General features: G+C 36.4%; 1 protein-coding gene across 1 annotated transcript in view; it reads right to left on the bottom strand.

Moving 5' to 3' along the window:
- LOC132786475 (protein tipE) overlaps positions 1–18,448 on the bottom strand; it is a 39,106-nt gene that overhangs the window by 18,602 nt on the left and 2,056 nt on the right. Inside the window, exon 2 of the mRNA XM_060793013.1 lies at positions 15,680–17,401. Coding sequence (XP_060648996.1) covers positions 15,680–16,449 — 770 coding nt within the window. The 5' untranslated portion in view covers positions 16,450–17,401. The remainder of the gene's footprint in view (positions 1–15,679; positions 17,402–18,448) is intronic.

The following is an 18,448-nucleotide window of genomic DNA, read 5'->3' as shown; positions in this document are numbered from 1 at the left end:
CACTCACTACTCGACTCGATTTCATTAAGCTGTATTCACTTCAATTAATTGTCTGTATGAAGAGATTAAAAGTTCAACACATTCGCATTCCCGTTCCCCAGTTCCCAGTTTCAATTGCCTTCATTTGATTACGCTCAATTTGTATTGACTGTGTGTGTGTGTGTGTGGGTTTTTTTTATCGTCCTTGTCATGGGCAACTCGATGACGCTTCAATTATAATTCAATGAGAAGACAACATAATCGATGTGTGGTTTGCGCATTCATGAATTCATCAATTGTCAAGGCTGTAAGCTAACTGAACTGTAATCATATGGCGCTTGTCTGTTGAGTTACATCATTACTATGGATTACGTTTAATGAGATTTCAATTTACATAATTCTCAATAATTAGGTTTGCTTCTTGGATTTGGAAATCCAATTTGTTAATTTATGTTTGTTGTGTTCGAAAAGAAATTTGACTCTGTTTGAGTTCATTGCACTGCGTATACACAATATTAAGTATACGCAGACGGTCAACACTTTTATGCTAAATTATGCACAAGTTTATGCATACAAGCCATTGAAGTGTGAAACCACATACAATTTTAATTAAAATTCCCCTATTTAAATGATACTTTAATGCGCATTTAAAACAATGCGTTTTGAGTATGATTGCAATGCGTTTGGCAAACAACACAAAGCAAGGCCAAACAAAAAAAAAACATATTAGAGTTGTTAAAAATGGAATTAAAAGCAGTTACGTGACGGGGTTGAACTTTTGTGCGCCACAATTTAATAGGCAATTTGTAGTCATCGTAATCTCAAATGAGGGCAAAAGACAAGGGCAGCCACAAGAATCACGCGCGTGCACACGTCCGGCCCAAAGACAATGAAATTATTTTACACATTGACTGCGGCGCCGAGAGGCGATAAAGCGCTGTGAAAGCCAAATGCTAAATGCAACTGGGTCGAAATATTAGGAGGCAAATGCCTCGATTTAATGGCCAATAAATCGATTTGTTGCCTGCGCCACCCAGCACGCTTCTCTCTTGCCACAATTTGCTGCTTGCCGCTTGCCACTTGCCACTTGCCACTTGCCACTTTCCACTCTTTGCCACTTCTCTTCTATCAACAGGCAGTGCAGTGGTGTTAAGCCAAAGTCGGGATGTGGATGTGGGCAAGTGAAGCTGGAGTTTTGGGCTTATCGGCACGCATGCACGCCAGCTGGCGGCAATTTGGATACGCAGATAAAGCATTTATTGGCCACATAAAACGGGTGAAATTACTTTCCTTCCAAAAATATCCTCTGTTGCCCATTCAACAGCATTCGCTTTTTGTGTCGCCATGTTCCTTTGCCTGTTCTCTATAGTCTCTTGTCTCCTGTCCCTTGTCCCAACTCCCAGCTGACCGCTGTTCATCTCGGCTTTGTAATTTCCTATTGTTGTCTTTCGCTCATTGAACTCGGCACAAAATCAATTTTGTGCACAGAGGCATTTTACTCAACAAATATATATATATATGGTATATTTTCACTATTTTACCCCCAAAAATGAAATGAATGGCAACAAATTAGACAAATTGCTCAAAAACGAAAAAAAAAAACATTTGTCATAATCTTTGAAAGGATATTTCGTTGCCAAACGGCAATCTTTGTCACTAAAAGACTGTCCTACTTCCAAAAATGTTTTTCCTGTTCTCTCACAGAAAAGCTTTTACCACCGTTTTTCCATTTCCCTTTGCAAACGTACCTGAAATGAAAACAGAGAAAACAATTTAGTTAGATTTGAAGTGTATTTTTGCTTGTTTATTTGCTTCTACTTAGAGCTTGTATTTATTTTAAATGCATGTTTAAGCAGAAGATGATTCGTAAGCAACTTTAGTTCTCTTTCTCCCTCTGAAGTTGCCATTTCCATTTATTTTTTTTAGTAAATTGTTTGCTTAAATTGTACGTCAAAAATAAAACCTTTGAAATGCTTATTAATTGGCCCTAATGTTTGGCTTATACATTAAGTGCTGTAACAGAAAGGTATTGCGCAGGCTGAAAGCCTAAATATGTATTTTTATCCTAGTCCTTGTCAGTGGCCATCCATTTTGATTGTCCTTTACAATTTGTCATTTCAGTCAACTTCAAAAGCGCTCGGCGGAAACTTTTGTGTTGTAAAAAGCGAAGAAAAAAAGTTAAATTAAATAAATTACAAAATGCTTTGCCAGCGACAAAAATTCTTTGGTAGAAAGCAAAAAGAGAAAAGAAAAAAAAAACGTGGAAAAACAAAACAAAAGAGAAAAAGGTAAAAAGACCGGCGCAAAAATAAACAAAAGTTCAGGCAGCCAGCCAGACGAGAACGAGACGCGCTGCAAATGTTTAACAAGGATTCGGTGGCAAATTAAAAGCCACCAACGTTGCCTCCATAAATCATGCGGCATGCCAAGAGGCAGGTGCTGCAGATGCAAGAGGGAGGTCGGGAAAAAGGCACAAGAGCGCCAAGCATGAGCACAAGCTCGCGAGCAGAGGCACTCACAGAGCCTAGACAAAAGGCGTAATGCTGCGCCGAGCTGCGATGATATTTAAGAAATTACTAAATACCCTTTAGCAGCCATCCTCAACGAGAGAGCTTGCGCCATGAAGATGCTTTGAAAGCTATGGGCTCATTTTAAGTGAGTGTAAATTAAAGGTATAAGCTCATTTTAAATGAACCTAGATGGAAATTATAAGCTCATCTTAATCATGATTAGACTAAGCTTACTAACTGTTTATTGTATTGGTATTAAACTCATGGTTAGCTAATTAAATTAACTATTTTAAGCTTAAGTTGACTCTTTTTAGATAATAAGATATGAAGCTATTTTGTATATATTAATATGCAACGTATTTTATACAAGGCACATCTTATTCTCTCATAATTTTAAACGCATTCTTACTAAAATAAAAAACAAAAAGTATTTTTTTCTTGCTTTCTCAAAAACTAACAAAATTCTTTTTGATTTCATAAATTTTGTACTTAAGTAACTAATTAAACTAACTAATTAATTGGAATCATTTTATAAAAACTTTTACTGAAAGTGCACAACTTTTTTTTTGAGTATTTTAAGTATAGCTTAATCTGTGATTACTAAAAGAGTTAAAGTTTTTTTTTTGTATCTTTCAATAAGTTCTCTAAAGAAAAGTTAAAAGTACTTTTATATATTATTTAGGTATACTTTTTTTAACAGTATTTTTTACATTCTTATTTGTTCATTTAAATTAAGGAGTGCATACATTAATCATTAAAGCTTCACAAAATGAACATGATTTAAATTAATAACTATTTAAAATAGTTCTAAATTATCATTATTATGTTATTTTGCATTTGGATAACTTGTATAGGGTATTTGAGTAGATAGTCTCATTGGCTGACTGTTCCCTTTTTGCACAATATTTTTTTTCTTCCGCTACCGATTTTAATTTGATTCATATTTGCTAAGCTGAAAGCACAAAGAAGTGGAAGTGGAAGTTGAACTACTGGGATGAACTCGGCACGCTGACAATTTCAGGCTATTCGCAAGTTTGCTTTTTCAAGTGTGCTTCAGATGGTGTTGTTAGCTGTTGTTGTTGTTGTTGTAGTTGTTGTTGTTCTTGTTAGTGTTAGTGTTGTAGATTTTTGAGTTTCCGGCGCGTTGCACTTGAAGATGGAGAGAGTGAGATAGCGAGAGAGCAAGGGATGACCAAACCGCCGCAGACAAACAATTTAAATTGTGAGGGAGGCCAACACGGAAAAAAAGAAGAAAAAACCGGGCCATGGAATTGCGTTGAAAGGTCCCGAATGCCCCATTTGGAGTGCCGTGCGAAAAAGGCCAGCAAAACACACAAACAGCAACAACAACAACAACAACAACAACAGCACGAAGAACGACAACAAGGCCAACAACAATGGCAAATAAAAATATGTGACACAAACAGCGGCAACGACAACGACAACGACAACGCCAACAACGACAACGTTCCGGAAAACAAACGGAAATTGTGAAATATACAAATGTTGTGCCTTCTATAGGTGAACTACATGAAAAATGCCCCATCCATTTTGTTGTTATCCCCTCCTCTGCTGCTGTCCCTCTTCTCCCTGTAGAAAACAAGACAAGACAAAACAAAAGAATACGAACAACAAAAGCGGCTTATATAATTGTAGAGTTTTAATAAAAATATATAGAGCACGACTCGAAACAATCGTAACATGTCACTTGCAATAAAATGAAACAAAAAAAAAACACGTTAGAAAACTAGAGTCAAGTATACCCGACTGTAAGATACCCGCTACCCAATTCCAATAAAACCGTATCATACAAATATACTAAAAATATACCTCAAACATACTAAAATGCACGGAAGAATATATTTGGGCCCAAAATTAAGATTGCTGTCGAAAAATTAATGCTCTATCTCTTATAGTCTCTGAGATGCAGTGTTTGATATGGACAGACAGACAGACAGACAGACGGATATACATCGGATATGACTCTTTTTGCCCGTAACATACATTTCCTGTTAAGTTATAAAACCCTTCTACCCTATTTGTAGCGGGTATAAAAACAAAATCACAATAGAGAGAGAAAGAGAAAAAAATGTGTATAAAACACAATTGGAAAATGCCGAAATAATTCTCGAACCAAGCTTGTCAAAATGAAAACATATATCGTATCAATCGCATGTTGTTCAATTGAAAGTGTGAAAATCTGCCAACAATTTAGTTGAAATACCCCACTTAACCCAAAATCCAATTCAATTGGTTGATTTAATTGAAAAATTGGAAACTTATTATAGCTGGCCAAATGGGGTTAGAAGGTTGTACTTCTTTTTTGGTAATTAAATTGAAAAATCTGTTGTGGACTTGTAATTACCAGGGGCAACCGCAAGTGCTGTCAGAAATCATTGCAAAAATATTGAAAAATGGTAAAGTGCAAGACAACTTGGCAAATGGCCAAGAAAATGGTGCTGCTGCCAGCAGCAGATGTTTTGGCCAAAAAGGAATTGTAATTACGAAATTAAAACTGCGACAGCTGCATGATGGACTGTCTAAAATAAATGAATGGATGAGTATACTCATGAGGTTGTGTCTGTGTGTGTGTGTGTGTGTGTGTGTGTGTGTGTTGTGGCATAGACGAATTGACAGGCTGTAGGCTATACTGATCAGCCTTGGGCGGTGGAGAGTGGATCTACAATACGAAAGAGAGAGAGCTTGCTGCCATAATGCACTTGAGCTGGTACTGAGCTCCTGTTGGCAATATGGCTCAGTGTCTCTATGTGTGTGTGTGTGTGTGCTGTGTGGCAGTGACGGATGCGGATGCTGGCATTGGCAACAGCAAACGTGTCCTGACCGAGGCCGCACCACAGGCATCAAGCACCAAGTGGATAGGCTGTGTGGCAAGGCAAAGCAAGGCGGGGCGAGGCAAGGCGTGGCAAGGAGAAGGAGAAGGGAGGCAGCAGGTGGCTGCCTGATGGCAGATTCTTGGTCTCTTATTGAAATTTGTTGCATTATGCTTGTGGGTTGGGATGGCCATGTTCAGGATGCTTTGCAAATGTCCTTGCACGACGCTGACTGCACTTGATTGTCAACAAAATTGTTTTGCAGTAAGCTTCTCCTTCTGCTTCGTCTTGTTAGTTGTTTTATTTTTTCTTCGTTACTGTTGTTGTTGTTGTGCTTTTCCCCCCTCATTTTTTTTATTTTTTGGGTTGTGCCACTTCATTTTGAAGTGACTGCAGCTGCTGCTGTTGATGCTGCTGTTGCTGCTGCTGCTGGCAGGCAAAAGAACATGCGGCAGTAATTAAATTTGTGCAACTAGAAAAGCATCGTGTGCTCTTTCCGCTCTTAAAGATTTGAGGCAAGGCACTTGCTTGAAATTCAATTTTTCCAAATTAGACACAAGCAATGTCACATTGTGCTCCTTATATGAAGTCTCGCACACACGCACACGCACTGTTAGAGTCAGCCACACACACACACATACATGCGAAAACACTTGAAGACGGCCATAAAGATAAATGTTTTATGTACGTGAATTGCTTTGAATAAAAGCTCTGTTTGTGCCTGCTTTATATGCACAAAGAAGCAAACAAACAAACAAACAAACCCACACACACACACACACACACACACACACACTCAGAACGTTCACAGTCTCTGCTGTCGTTGCCTATCTCTCTTTTTGGCGAGAGATGGCATTTTGCGCTGGCATTGCCCGCATTACTCATACGCCCCATGGCGCACGCGTTTTGCTGTTGCGCTTCATTTAAGCAAATTCACGTGCACATTTAAGCTTAATTGTTTTTAGAATTAAGCCTCCCCCATTCCCCACCAAACAACGAAGACACACACACAAACACGAACAGGTAGAAACGAAACGTGCTTTTGGCTAAGTAAAATGCTGTTAATTTGCAACATTTGAAACAGAAATTTAAATGCAATTTATGCACATATGCGCAAAGCATAATTCTTAGCAAATTTTATACAGCATTTTCTTTCTTTCTCCACCTCTGCCCATTTCATATTCTCAGGCTCAGTTAAGTGTTCATAGTTTGGAAAATGCCTCAAAACTCTTCGTTAGTTTAAGCTCAACTGTTGAGTTCGTTTTGGTTATTCATGAGGGTTTATTAATCTTGAAAATGTTCGGGATTATATTTAACATTTTTGCTAAAGATAACTAACATCATTTCCTTTGTGTATTTTCCTTTATTTATAGCCAGTTTTCTTGTTCTCATGTTGGCTTAGATTTCAGCTTATTAGTTTCTGATAGGAAAAAACCTTTTTCGTATACCCAGCGCCTAATCCAATCTAATTTTTCTTCTCTCTCTCTCTCTTTCTCTCTCTGGTCATAATTCGCATATGCATAAGTCTGTGCTCATATGCTCTCGGTATATTCAACCAAACGTGTGACCATTAAACCGACCCCATGGTTATGCTGTTGCCTTTGGAATTACATGAATCTCTCTCTCTTGCTCTCATGTGTGTGTGTGTGTGTGTTTGTTTGTATTCCTTTAATTTATTATGGGATGCTTCCACTTGACGCTGCCACAAACCCAAAAGCGCTAAAAGTATAAACCGTCTGGCCTCGCCATAAATTTGCTTTAATAACATACTCAAATTTAGATAATATCCATGCATGCAATATATATGTATATGTAAGTTCATATATAGTACTCTCTACATACACATATTTTTCAGCATTTGTGTTATGTCTGATTACCAAGGCGAGGCACGGGCCAAAAAAACACACGGCCAAGCAAGTGAAGCACGCTCAACGTTCAACGTTCAACGCTCGAATCTCAATGGAATTGCAATGTCTGATGTCTTGGCAGCCTTTTGTTGAGTTATGTATTTTACTAAATTGTCTGGGGCGACACATTTTAGAGCCGTTTTCTTCAAATGCCACTTGCCACCTCTCAAAATATGCTGTCTAAGCATTTCTTTAAGTGTTAAGGGAATTGCCAGCAAACAAAAGATCTAGCTAACTTTATGCACGCACATTTATGCAATTGATATTTAATGTTTTTTTTATGAATTAATCGTGTAAAGCGAATTTTAAGTTCGTGACATTTTTATTAACAAAGTTTGTGAATTGAAGTTTCATTTTTTCTATGGAAATATTTATATTTTTAAATTCTTTATTGAGAATCTTATTTAATTTTTTTGACTAATTCTTTTCATATTTCAAGTTCTTTTATACTTTTATAGATTCACCAAATCAAGCGATTCGTATGACATTATATATAGTATATACTTTGTTAACAAAGTTGTTAATGAAAAAGGAATTATCTAAGCAAACATTAATTTTAAAAATTCTTATAGTTCCTCAAGTCATTTCTATCTAATTTAATTCCTTTGACCAACTCAATATATATTTAATGTTTTTTTTTTTCAATTAATCAACTAATATGACATTTTGTAGATATTGCATTAATTCAATTGTAATTTAATGTTTAATTTTGTTTATAGATATTTTTAATTTATTTAAATTTCTCATAGCAATGTTTCACATTTTTTGAACTCATTTCAATTTACCTCAATTCATTTGATTTATACTTTTATTTTTACATTATATCAATATTTCCCTTTCGACATTTTAATAGAGTTTTCGTATTGAAAACTCATTATGAATGTTGAATTATATGCAATTCATTTATCGGCTCATCTTTATTGTTTTATGAGGGTAAACAAATTCATTACGCAGCTGAAAGTTGTTTTTTACTTCCAACTTTGATGGGCATGAATCTCTGTCATAGCAATTACGATTACGATGGCCGCCTTCAGGGTCCACACAAGTACATTACTTATTGTCCTTTTCGAGTACATCTCAACTAGTGTGTGTGTCTGTGTGTGTGCGTTATTAATGTTATGTCTGGCTAAATGTGACTGCGTCTCCGACTCCGAGTGCTGAATGGCGAATAGCGAACGGCGACAGCTGACTGACTTAGCGGACTTTTTCCTGCCAACTCGAAGGATTTTGTGGGGATTTACTTGAATGAAGTCGAACGGCGTCAAGGCAAATATTCGCTTTCGCTTTCGCTTTTGCCTGCCTGACTGTCTGCCTGCTTACTTGCTTTCAACGCCAGCCTGCAGCATGATTTTTGTTTTGAATGTCGACTTACGCCAAAGTAAGATCTCTGCCTCCGCCTTTCTCTCCCCGAGGGGACGAATGGCAAATGATTTGGAATTTCTATGCCGATTGCATTTGGCGAAAAAGGAAAACGAAAATTTATTGAACGGCATTCATATGCTGCGCATTATTAATATCGATTAGGGGGCGTGACTGTGATGAGAACTAGACGCTGTCCTTCGCCGCCCACCCACGATTGAGATACGACACACATACACGCACACACACTCACACACACACGCACACATAGCAAGTAGTATCGTGTATGTGGTACATTTTTCTTCATGCTGCTGATAAAAATAACAATAGCGGGCACACATCTTATGCCAGTTTTTGCTCTGGTTTCACCAAAAAAACCCAAAAAAAAATAAAAGAGATAAAAGCGTGCCGCATTTTTTATGCTCCCATTGTTTCCGGCAAACTAACATGTTTGTATTTGTATGTGTGTGTGTGTGTGTGAGTAAACAAGAAGTACGTGAGACAAACGCAAAATGTTTCTCTATACTAAGCATAGTTTGAAATGCAGCTGTAGCTTTGGCAAACTGCACTATACTAAGTGACATTTCAGCAACGGATAATCAAGCAAAAGATTAGATTGCAAACAGTCTCTCTCTCTCATTCTCTGTCGACGTTTTGACGTGACACAAACGAGTCTTTACTCCACAACAACAAACGAAAACCCAATTATAATCCAGCATCGCTTAAGCCCACATTTTGCAGCAATTACTTAAGCCAAACAAAATTGACAATGGAAGAATAACATTGCCCAAGCGATTGCAGCTCTTTTTTGTGCTGAAAATGAATATTTACTTAGTGAAAGAGAAAGGAATTTCTGTGAGTCAATTTATTCATCCATTCTAATATGTAAAATACAATTATGGTTTTATCAAGCTTAGTTCTGTCTACTAGAATATTGATACCAGTGCGTACACTTAATTTTTATTTGTAAGGAAATTACGTATACGCATCCAAAGCAAAATAAATCCAAAAATAAAATTTGAATAAAAAATATATATTTACTAATTTTAAGATAAAATAATAATATTTCCTAACCAAATAATAAAATAAATGCCATGTTCATTTTTAGAAAATTACGTATACGTATGGAACAAATGATAAATAATCTGTATAAAGAATTCGAATGAAATTATAAAATAACATGAAAATATTTGTGAAAATATTGAAATTTAACACTTATTTTCTTCAATCACATCTAAAAATAACATATATATCGTTTTATATTGCCTAAATTTCGTATACGCGATAGTTAAAAAAAGAAATCAATCTGCAAGTATTTAAAATATATAATATCTTAAAAATTTAAACCAAATAACATTAGAATATGTTTACAATACAATTGTCTGCTTGAACTAAATTTACTACAAATATTTTGCTTATATTGAAAAAATTACGTATACGCACAAACTTAAAAATGTCAAAAATTATGTATGAAATAACCCAATAATTAAATTTAAATAAAATATAATTACATATTTTCAAATACAAAATTTCAATATCCATTTCGATTTAATTTAAAACCAATATTCTGCTTGCATTGACAATATTACGCATACGTATAAAATGAAATGTCGAATTGAGGTACATAAATGAATATATATGAAATATTGCAATAAATAAAATAAGATAACATAAAAAGTTATATCTATATTTTTAAACCATTTTACAATCAATGTGCTATCTATACTATATATTACTTATACGCATAAAAGATTCAACTGTGTTCAATTAAAGACAACATGAACATGAAATATTACTGTAAATAAAATCGAATAGCACAAAATTCAATAACTTTTTTTTAACCAAATAAATAACCAAATAATATAATAATTAATATTCTATTTAAGCTATAAAAAATTACGTATACGCTTGAAAAACAGAATTGAATTTATGACAAATAAATAAATTCAAATTCAAACAACACTAAAAATATGTGCAAATATAATGAAATACAGCACATATTTTATCCCAGCACATTTACAATCAATATGCTGTTTAAATTGTCTCAATTGAAACATAAAAAGTTACTGGTATGGATAATATTTATTAATACAATTTTGCAATAAGCACCGAGCAACGTTCGTGTCAATTTGCAAGAAATATAGACAAAGTGTTGGGAAATTTATTGAACTGGGGCCCAAAGCATAAGAAGTGCTAGAAGACGAAGAAGAAGAAGCTATTAAAAGTATGAAAGACGTGACTTCAACGCATACACGTTCACATTCACACATTGCATTTTGGATTCTTCATAAGGCAAGGCGAAAATTGATTTTTATTTTCTGTATTTTTTTTGTTTGAAGACGCGTTGCATAGCGAGAAGTGGCACACACACACGGCACGGCAAATACGCGGCAAGCAACACAGCAACCACAGCAGCAGTAGAAGCAGCAGCAGCAGTTTGGCCTGGGCTAAGTAGGCCACTTTCGCCAAGGAGCAGCTCTTCACCCATTTCTGCAACAGCTGCACTTGAAGACGCTTCTCTTGCCGCTTTGTTAAGAGTTTGAAGCAGCAGCAACAGCAATTGCAGCAACAGCAGCAACGAAGCAGAGGCCGAGAGGCTGCCTCATTGGCTGATTGACTTGACTTGACTCGAGATTCGAGACCGAGATTGAGATTGAGATGGAGATTCAGTGTGTGGCAAGCGTGTTGAAGCATGCAACGTGAAATTAGCAGGAAACGTCTAATCGATAGTTAAATGCGAATATGGCATGCTGCCAGCTCAAAGGACTGTGCACACACATGATATGCTGCAAATCCTTTTTGGGCAAAAAGTAACTCGAATTATTTTCCCTCGCTCACCTCGTTCTTTTATATTCATTTTATTTTTAAACAAAAGAAACGACTGTGCGACAAAAAGGTAAGCTGATTATGTAACGTACACTCGTCTCTGTGTCTGTGTGTGTGTTGGTGTGCGTGTGCACAGATAGCATTAACAAACGGCACAAGCTGACGCCATTTTGTTTTGCAACTTTTCAACAGCTCTTTTTCAACTGTTTTTATTAGTGATTTCCGTTGAAAACAAGCTAAATTATGCGTCCTTTTTGTGTGTGTCTGTGTGTGTTTGTGTGTTTCTCATCCTTTTTTTTTTTTTGGTTTTGTTTTCGCTCTGTGTTTGTTTGTTTTTGTTGTTGGTTTCTACACCTGACATAAAGTTTACTTTAACATTGTCATGGCGCTCATTTGCAACGCTGCTAGCTGAGAAATTTAAGAGATTACTTCAAATAGAAAACACTTCAAGCAAATTTAATAGATAATAAATTACATATATGAATTGATTTAAGATTAAACTGACTTATAAATAAATTGTGGACATTGGTCAAACAAAGTTATTTCTTTTATGATAAGTGCAATTTAAATTATGGCTTTGAGCATAATTTGTAGACATTAGTCAAACAATGCTTTATTTGCATTTGTCTTTATTTTAGTGCAATTTAAATTATGACTTTGACCATAAATTTATAGCTTAGTTAATCAGATAGCATTTAAAGAATATTCGTTAATGTTTAATTTCAATTATCTTTCTTTTAATTTGAATCCAATTTAAAGTATGACTTTGAGCATAAATTTATAGCTTAGTCAATCAATAAGCATTTAAAGTATATTTTCTTGCAAGCCTTTATTAAATATCCATAACAAATCAACCACAAAGAAGCATTGTAAGCTAAACCCAACTAGGCCATAATGCTTGGCTACATTTGAGTAACTGATTGAGTGACAGGCATTGTTCATTATTGTTGTGCATAATCGTGTTTGCCACACACACACACACTAAGGCGGCAAAATCTCCGTTTCACTTGCAGATTGCATATCACACTGAGCTGGGCCACTCGTACTAATTGCTGAGACACGTGCCTGAGTCGAGAGAGTGAGAGAGATAGAGAGAGAGAGAGAGTGAAATGCCTAAAACTGGACACACAAAAGGGAGCATTGATTGCATTCGACTCGAGACTTGGACGTGGCCCTTGTTTTTCGGGGCATGTGCAACCCCGAGTTTGGGGTGGCAGCCACGTCAGAAACAATTGAATAATGCAAATGCACGTGGCAAAAGGCAAAAAGGGCTATTCATTATATTCGATTGAGTGCTGAAGTCGCAATTGAAAATGCAAAACCAAAAAACACCAAATCAGAATGCACACACACGGCAAATAATCCACCAAAAAAAAAAAAAACAATACAAAACGAACGCAACACAGACAAAAGCCACAGTCACATCATCGGCATGTGCATACGAGGAGCACACAAAGGGACGATAATTGAGAATCAATGGCAATGCCATTGCACAGTGGATCCGTCAGAGGCCAAAAATCAAAAAATGTGATGGCATATTATTTAAACAAAATATAAATAAATTATCTCTTAAATGTCTAAACTTCTCTTTGGCATACCGGATTTTACTCAAAATCTAACGGTACTTTCTAAAAATAGCTTCGCAATCGCTAATTTTGGCAACGCAGCAGCGCTCAGGAAGTTATTTCTCTAGTTCAAATCGCCCTTTAAAGAGATCACACGTTAGCTGGAGTGCTCTGAATTGAATTATTTAACATGAATTTTAAAATTGAAGCTATTTACCTTAAATAGAGATATTATAAGTTAACTTTCCTGTCAAAGTTTTTTCGTAAAAATAATTTGATCGAGTATGCCATTTTTGTGTATTTTGTGAGAGTCTACTTTATGTTTAGTTAAACTTTTAGTTGTGTTCCAAGAAAACCCAGAACTTGGTTTGTATGTCATTGTGTTTGTATTACTTTTAAGGTGTGAAATGTTTTAAAATTAACTGCCGAAACTTGCCGATGTGTGTTTACTAGTAAAAAGATCAAAGCAGTTAAAAGTGAGTCCTTGCCTATTGTGCTGTTGCTTTGTCTTCGTCTTTCATGGTTTATGTTTTTGCAAAACTATTAATTTCTAAATTCTATTTTAATTTTGTTTATTTTTGCCTTTTGAATCATATTTGATTTTATTAGGTACTTGGGAAAAGTGTGTGTTTCCACGTCTCTATATTTTTAATATGGCGTGCGCAGGTAATGGAACCAACGCAGAAAAAATTGTTTGATAATATGTATAAATATGAAAATATCTTCCATTCTTCCTTAATATATTACTTTTATGTATAAAAAAAATAAAATCTTCATAAATTACATTAAACAAATATGATTTTTTAATTTTGTATCGATTGTTCCTATAGAAGCTATAGGATATAGCCGTTCGATATGTCCAATTTTTGTTGTTATATGTTTAGACAAATTTTCTATATATTTGTTATAAATTTCAGCACGCTATGGCCATTATTAGTATTTTTGGCCGCTCTTTCATACAAGCGGATCCACTGTGCATTGGTGGCTTTTGTAGTGCTTTTTGTTTTTTTTTCCTTTTTGCTTTGTTCCTGCATTAAGCTCACATGATAAATGTAATTGTTATTGTCTCACTTCGATGTCGGAGCGTCAAAGCCCGACGACCACACAAAATGTGACTACGAAATACGCGAGCGCACATACCAAATATCAAACTGAACCGAAAAACTCAATCGAAAGTTCGCTTGTCAACAGCTCAACAAATCAATCATACGCAACGTGGTGCGTGCTATGTACGTGCCTCGTTTGCCGGCTGGCTAATGCGTTTCGTTTTGTTGGGCGGGGTGTTAATGTATGTGTGTGTTTATGTGTGTGTGTGTGTGTGTGCACGCATGTGACACCTAGACGTATAAATAATATATACCACTTATAACTCAAAAAAGAATACTACTAATGTTACTTTGCGGCTGTCATTATTAAATTATTCGAATCTTCTATCAACACATAAAAGAAAAGACGAAAACAAATATAATGGACACTAAATTATATGGCAATCGACAAATTGTGGCAGGTGGCATGTGGCAGCTGTCCTGAGCAGCAGATATAGTAGAACAAAACAGAGAACAGAGCGCAAGTTGTTGTGAAAGTTTTCGTGAAACTTCATTAATTTAAATGAGCTTGCAATTTGAAGTCAACTGAAACTAAATCCGACGATGCATGCAAATTAACTTGGGCTCGACAAGTTCGGACATGTTTAATGCCAAGATGCTGAATTAATGCCAAAGTGGACTTGGCCAAAATAAGTTTATTGCTTAAGTGCTAATTATTATGAGCCAAGCTATAAGGAAACTAATACCAGATGTTGTTTGAAGGGGAAATCTTTGAACGATATTTTCTAGATATATTCTATTGTAGCTCAAAATTTTAGTGATATATTTTTTGAGTTTTCTTAATATGAGAAATGAATTACAATAGACAAAACAATTTTCCAATTTTAAATTTAAAATGTTTAATTATTGTTCACTTGTAAATTTTTTTATCCTAAAGTTTTATTTATATTTAGATTTGTCATTGTAAAATAAACAATAAAATATAGTGAGAGGTATTCAATGTTTACTTTTTTATATATGCACTTTTTAACTATTTATTTTATTGATCATTTTAGGGTTTTTAAGAAATATTTAAATTATAAAAAAAAGTATTATAAAGAATTATTTCTAACTTTATTTTATAAGTATTTTATAACTTTAATATTCCTAAAAAAAATCTAAAATGCAATGAAAAATGAACAATCTTCTGGGTAGTTAACTCAAGTATTTAATTCAACTGTCTGAATGCTTATTTAAAATCCAAAAAGCATTTTGAAATTTGTTCTGCATTCTTAGTGTAAAGTTCTTGTGCTAAATGTTAAATTACTTTCATTGGCATTGCTTGAGTTCTAAAATCTGAGTTACATTTAAACGGTTGTTCAGCTATGTCAGCTATTAAATAAATAGTTAAAAGGAAATTAACTGAATTGTTGGTCTTTTATTTAAAGTCCTAAATAAATTTCCAGTTTTCTGCTTTAGAATATTCTATTCCAAAGAGTTAGTTTAAGTTTGAATTTATTTATAAAGAATATAACCATATATTTTTTTTTAAGTTTCATTCATTACCCTAGTTTTCAAATTTTTTTTTTCTTTTCACATAAATGTGACTATATCATTAAGCATTGATTCATTAGGTTCTCATACTTTCAATGATAACATTTTGACAGTACAACTCACCTGAGATTTTCGATGCGCGGCCTACGGCACTGGGGACGATTGCGTCGATGGCTGCGATCCTTTTTGCAGCGGCAGTCGCAGTGCATGATGCACAGGGCGATGGATGAGATGACCGTTATCACAAATGGCACCACAAAAAAATGTATGATCATGGACACCTGATCGTCGTGATTGTAGGACGTTAGGACGACGGTCTTATTTTTACGTGAATAGAAACACGGATAGATGGCGCCCTCGACGCCATAATAGTTATTGAAATTTTTGCACGTCACTGTGGGCGGATAGCCGCAACCTTTGATGTTGACGAGCAGCGTTGCCTCATTGGATTGCTCCCAATCGGCGGTATAATTGCTATAATCGGTCATATTCTCGGGTATCGTTATGTTCTGTTCGATAAACGTCACATAGATGTGGACACAACGATATAGATCTGAGGTGCAGCCCTCGCGGCACGAGCTCCACGAACAGTTGAAGATACCGACGAGATCTTCGCGACGCGTCGTTGTGCACAGCGTGGGATGCTCGACGAAATCGTGACTCAGCGTCGAGATGGCCGGATCGACGTAGAGCGGCACCAGGAATAGCAGCGATGCGCCGGCGGTCACCGAGAAGAAGGCGAGTGTTGAGGTGCCATAGAAACGCGCACGTTCCCGCCACGAACGAAAGCGCCGATTGCCATTTTTCTTTTTTGGAGCCAGTTCTCGGATTTTACGTAACCGTAGCTCTTGTTGTTGCTGCTCGAGTAGTAATTCCGAACTGCCACTCCTCATATTATTGTCGGTGCACACAGGGCGCTGATGTTGCTGCTGATTGTTGCTGCTGCTGCTGCTGCTGTTGTCGTTGCTGCCGTTGCTGCTGCTATTGTGGTTGTTGCTGTTACTGTTCTCGTTGCTGTTGTTGTTGTTGACGTCGGCGTCGCAGCAGCAGCTGCAGCGACGTCACCACCCGCAACAGCCAAAGCCTGCGGCTCGGCCTGAGAGCTGCTGCTCCTTGGGCTAGACGCAGCCGTTGCACTCGTCAAAGCAGCACAAAAGTCTGAGAGTGTGAGTGTGAGTGAGTGCGCGAAAATGCGCGAGCAAAGGAGCGAGAGAGAGTGCGAGAGTGTGAGAGAGAGAGAGTGGGCTGGACGACGCCAACGTCAACGTCGACGTTGCGTTGCTGCCTACCGCAACATCCAAGCGCAGCACGAGGACTTTTTTTTTGTTATACTTTGTTGCTCGATGATTGAGGTTATGTACACACGCGTCGACGCAGAAGAAGACCGGACAAAAACAGCTGTTTTCGGCCAGCCAATGCTCACAGCACTCGCTGCCGTTGTTGTTGTGAGAGCCGAAGAGAGCGCGCGAGTTGAGTCGACGACGACAGGCGAACAAGCGAGCGAGTGAGTGAGCGAGAGGGGGAGTTGCATAGACTGAGAGAGTGACAGTTGTAGCGAGAGCAATAGATTGAGAGACTGACGGAGTGAGAGAGAGAGAGAGAGGGAGAGAGAGACAGCGAGAGTCAGTCAGATGGCGAGAGGAAGACGCTCGCCAGCGTCTTCATTTGTTCCTGAATGACGACGATTTCGTTTTCGGTTTTGTGTTTCTACTCAGCTTTAACTGCAACTAGAATATTATTTAATAATTGCATATCAACACTTTTACACGTTGTTTTCGTTTATTTATTTTTAATTGCTTCTCGTTGTTATTGTTGTAGTGGTTGCTGTTGCTGCTTCTTTTGTCACTAAAACGACAACAACAACAAAAACTTGAGCAATGATGATGGCAGCAATTACCAAAGTGCGGCTTGCGTGGGCGCCGCAATTTACAGCTGTTGATGTAGGTTAGTTTGACAAAAGAGGGAGCGAGAGCGAGTGCGAGTGCGAGAGAGAGAGTGCCGAAAACCGAACTGAGGCGAGCAGCGAGTAAATAAGAGCGAGCTCAGCTGACTGCGATGCCGATGCCGCTGCCAGCGTCGACTGCAACTGCGACTGCGACTTTCTTTAGTGTGTCGCCCTAGTGACTGTGTAATCTTTTTTTCTGTTTTTTTTTCTTCCTTTCTGTGGGTGGAATTATTTATGCTACACATTTTGTGCGGCATGCTCTATGCTGTTGTAGTTGTTGTTGTTGTTATTGTTGCCTGCCTTTTTGCCAAGGCATTTTATTATTTTTCAATTTATTTGCATTTTCCTAGACTCACTCAAAAAAAAAAAAAAAGAAATACAAAAAAAAACTAGCAAGATATGCATGATTTATTACAGCGACGCACTGATGCTGCGACTCCCCAAATCTGTTCAATGTCTGCCCGTCACCCGAAGCTGCTCTAGGTCACACTTTCACACTGGCCAGAGCGCGTATTTTATTTTCTTTTGTCAGAAATAACATCAAATGGCAATTAAGTTTAATACAAAAGATTGATTTTAAATTAACAATGTCTTCGAATGATTGGCATTCAATCAAATATTTAACTGTGCTACAAATTAAATATTAAATATATAAATAAACTATATATATCATCAAATAAATATATCATCAAAAATTCTTTGCATTCAATCAAATAAATAAACTGCATTACAAATTATTTATTTAAATTATATGCACGTAATAAATATATACGAGTCTAAAAAGGAAATTCTGCAAATGGTTTGTTTTAAATTTAAAAAATGGGTTTTTTTATTGTAATTATAGTTTAGAACATAATAACATACCACAAAAATATAGTTACTGTAATTTGCCTTCAGAATATTAAAAAGTATAAATAAATAAATATTACACTGCAGCCAAAGTTAAA

This window comes from Drosophila nasuta, chromosome 2R (assembly GCF_023558535.2).
Source record: "Drosophila nasuta strain 15112-1781.00 chromosome 2R, ASM2355853v1, whole genome shotgun sequence".
NCBI lineage: Eukaryota > Metazoa > Arthropoda > Insecta > Diptera > Drosophilidae > Drosophila > Drosophila nasuta.
The sequence above is the reverse complement of the archived record's forward strand: the minus strand, read 5'-3'. Positions and strand labels throughout refer to the sequence as shown.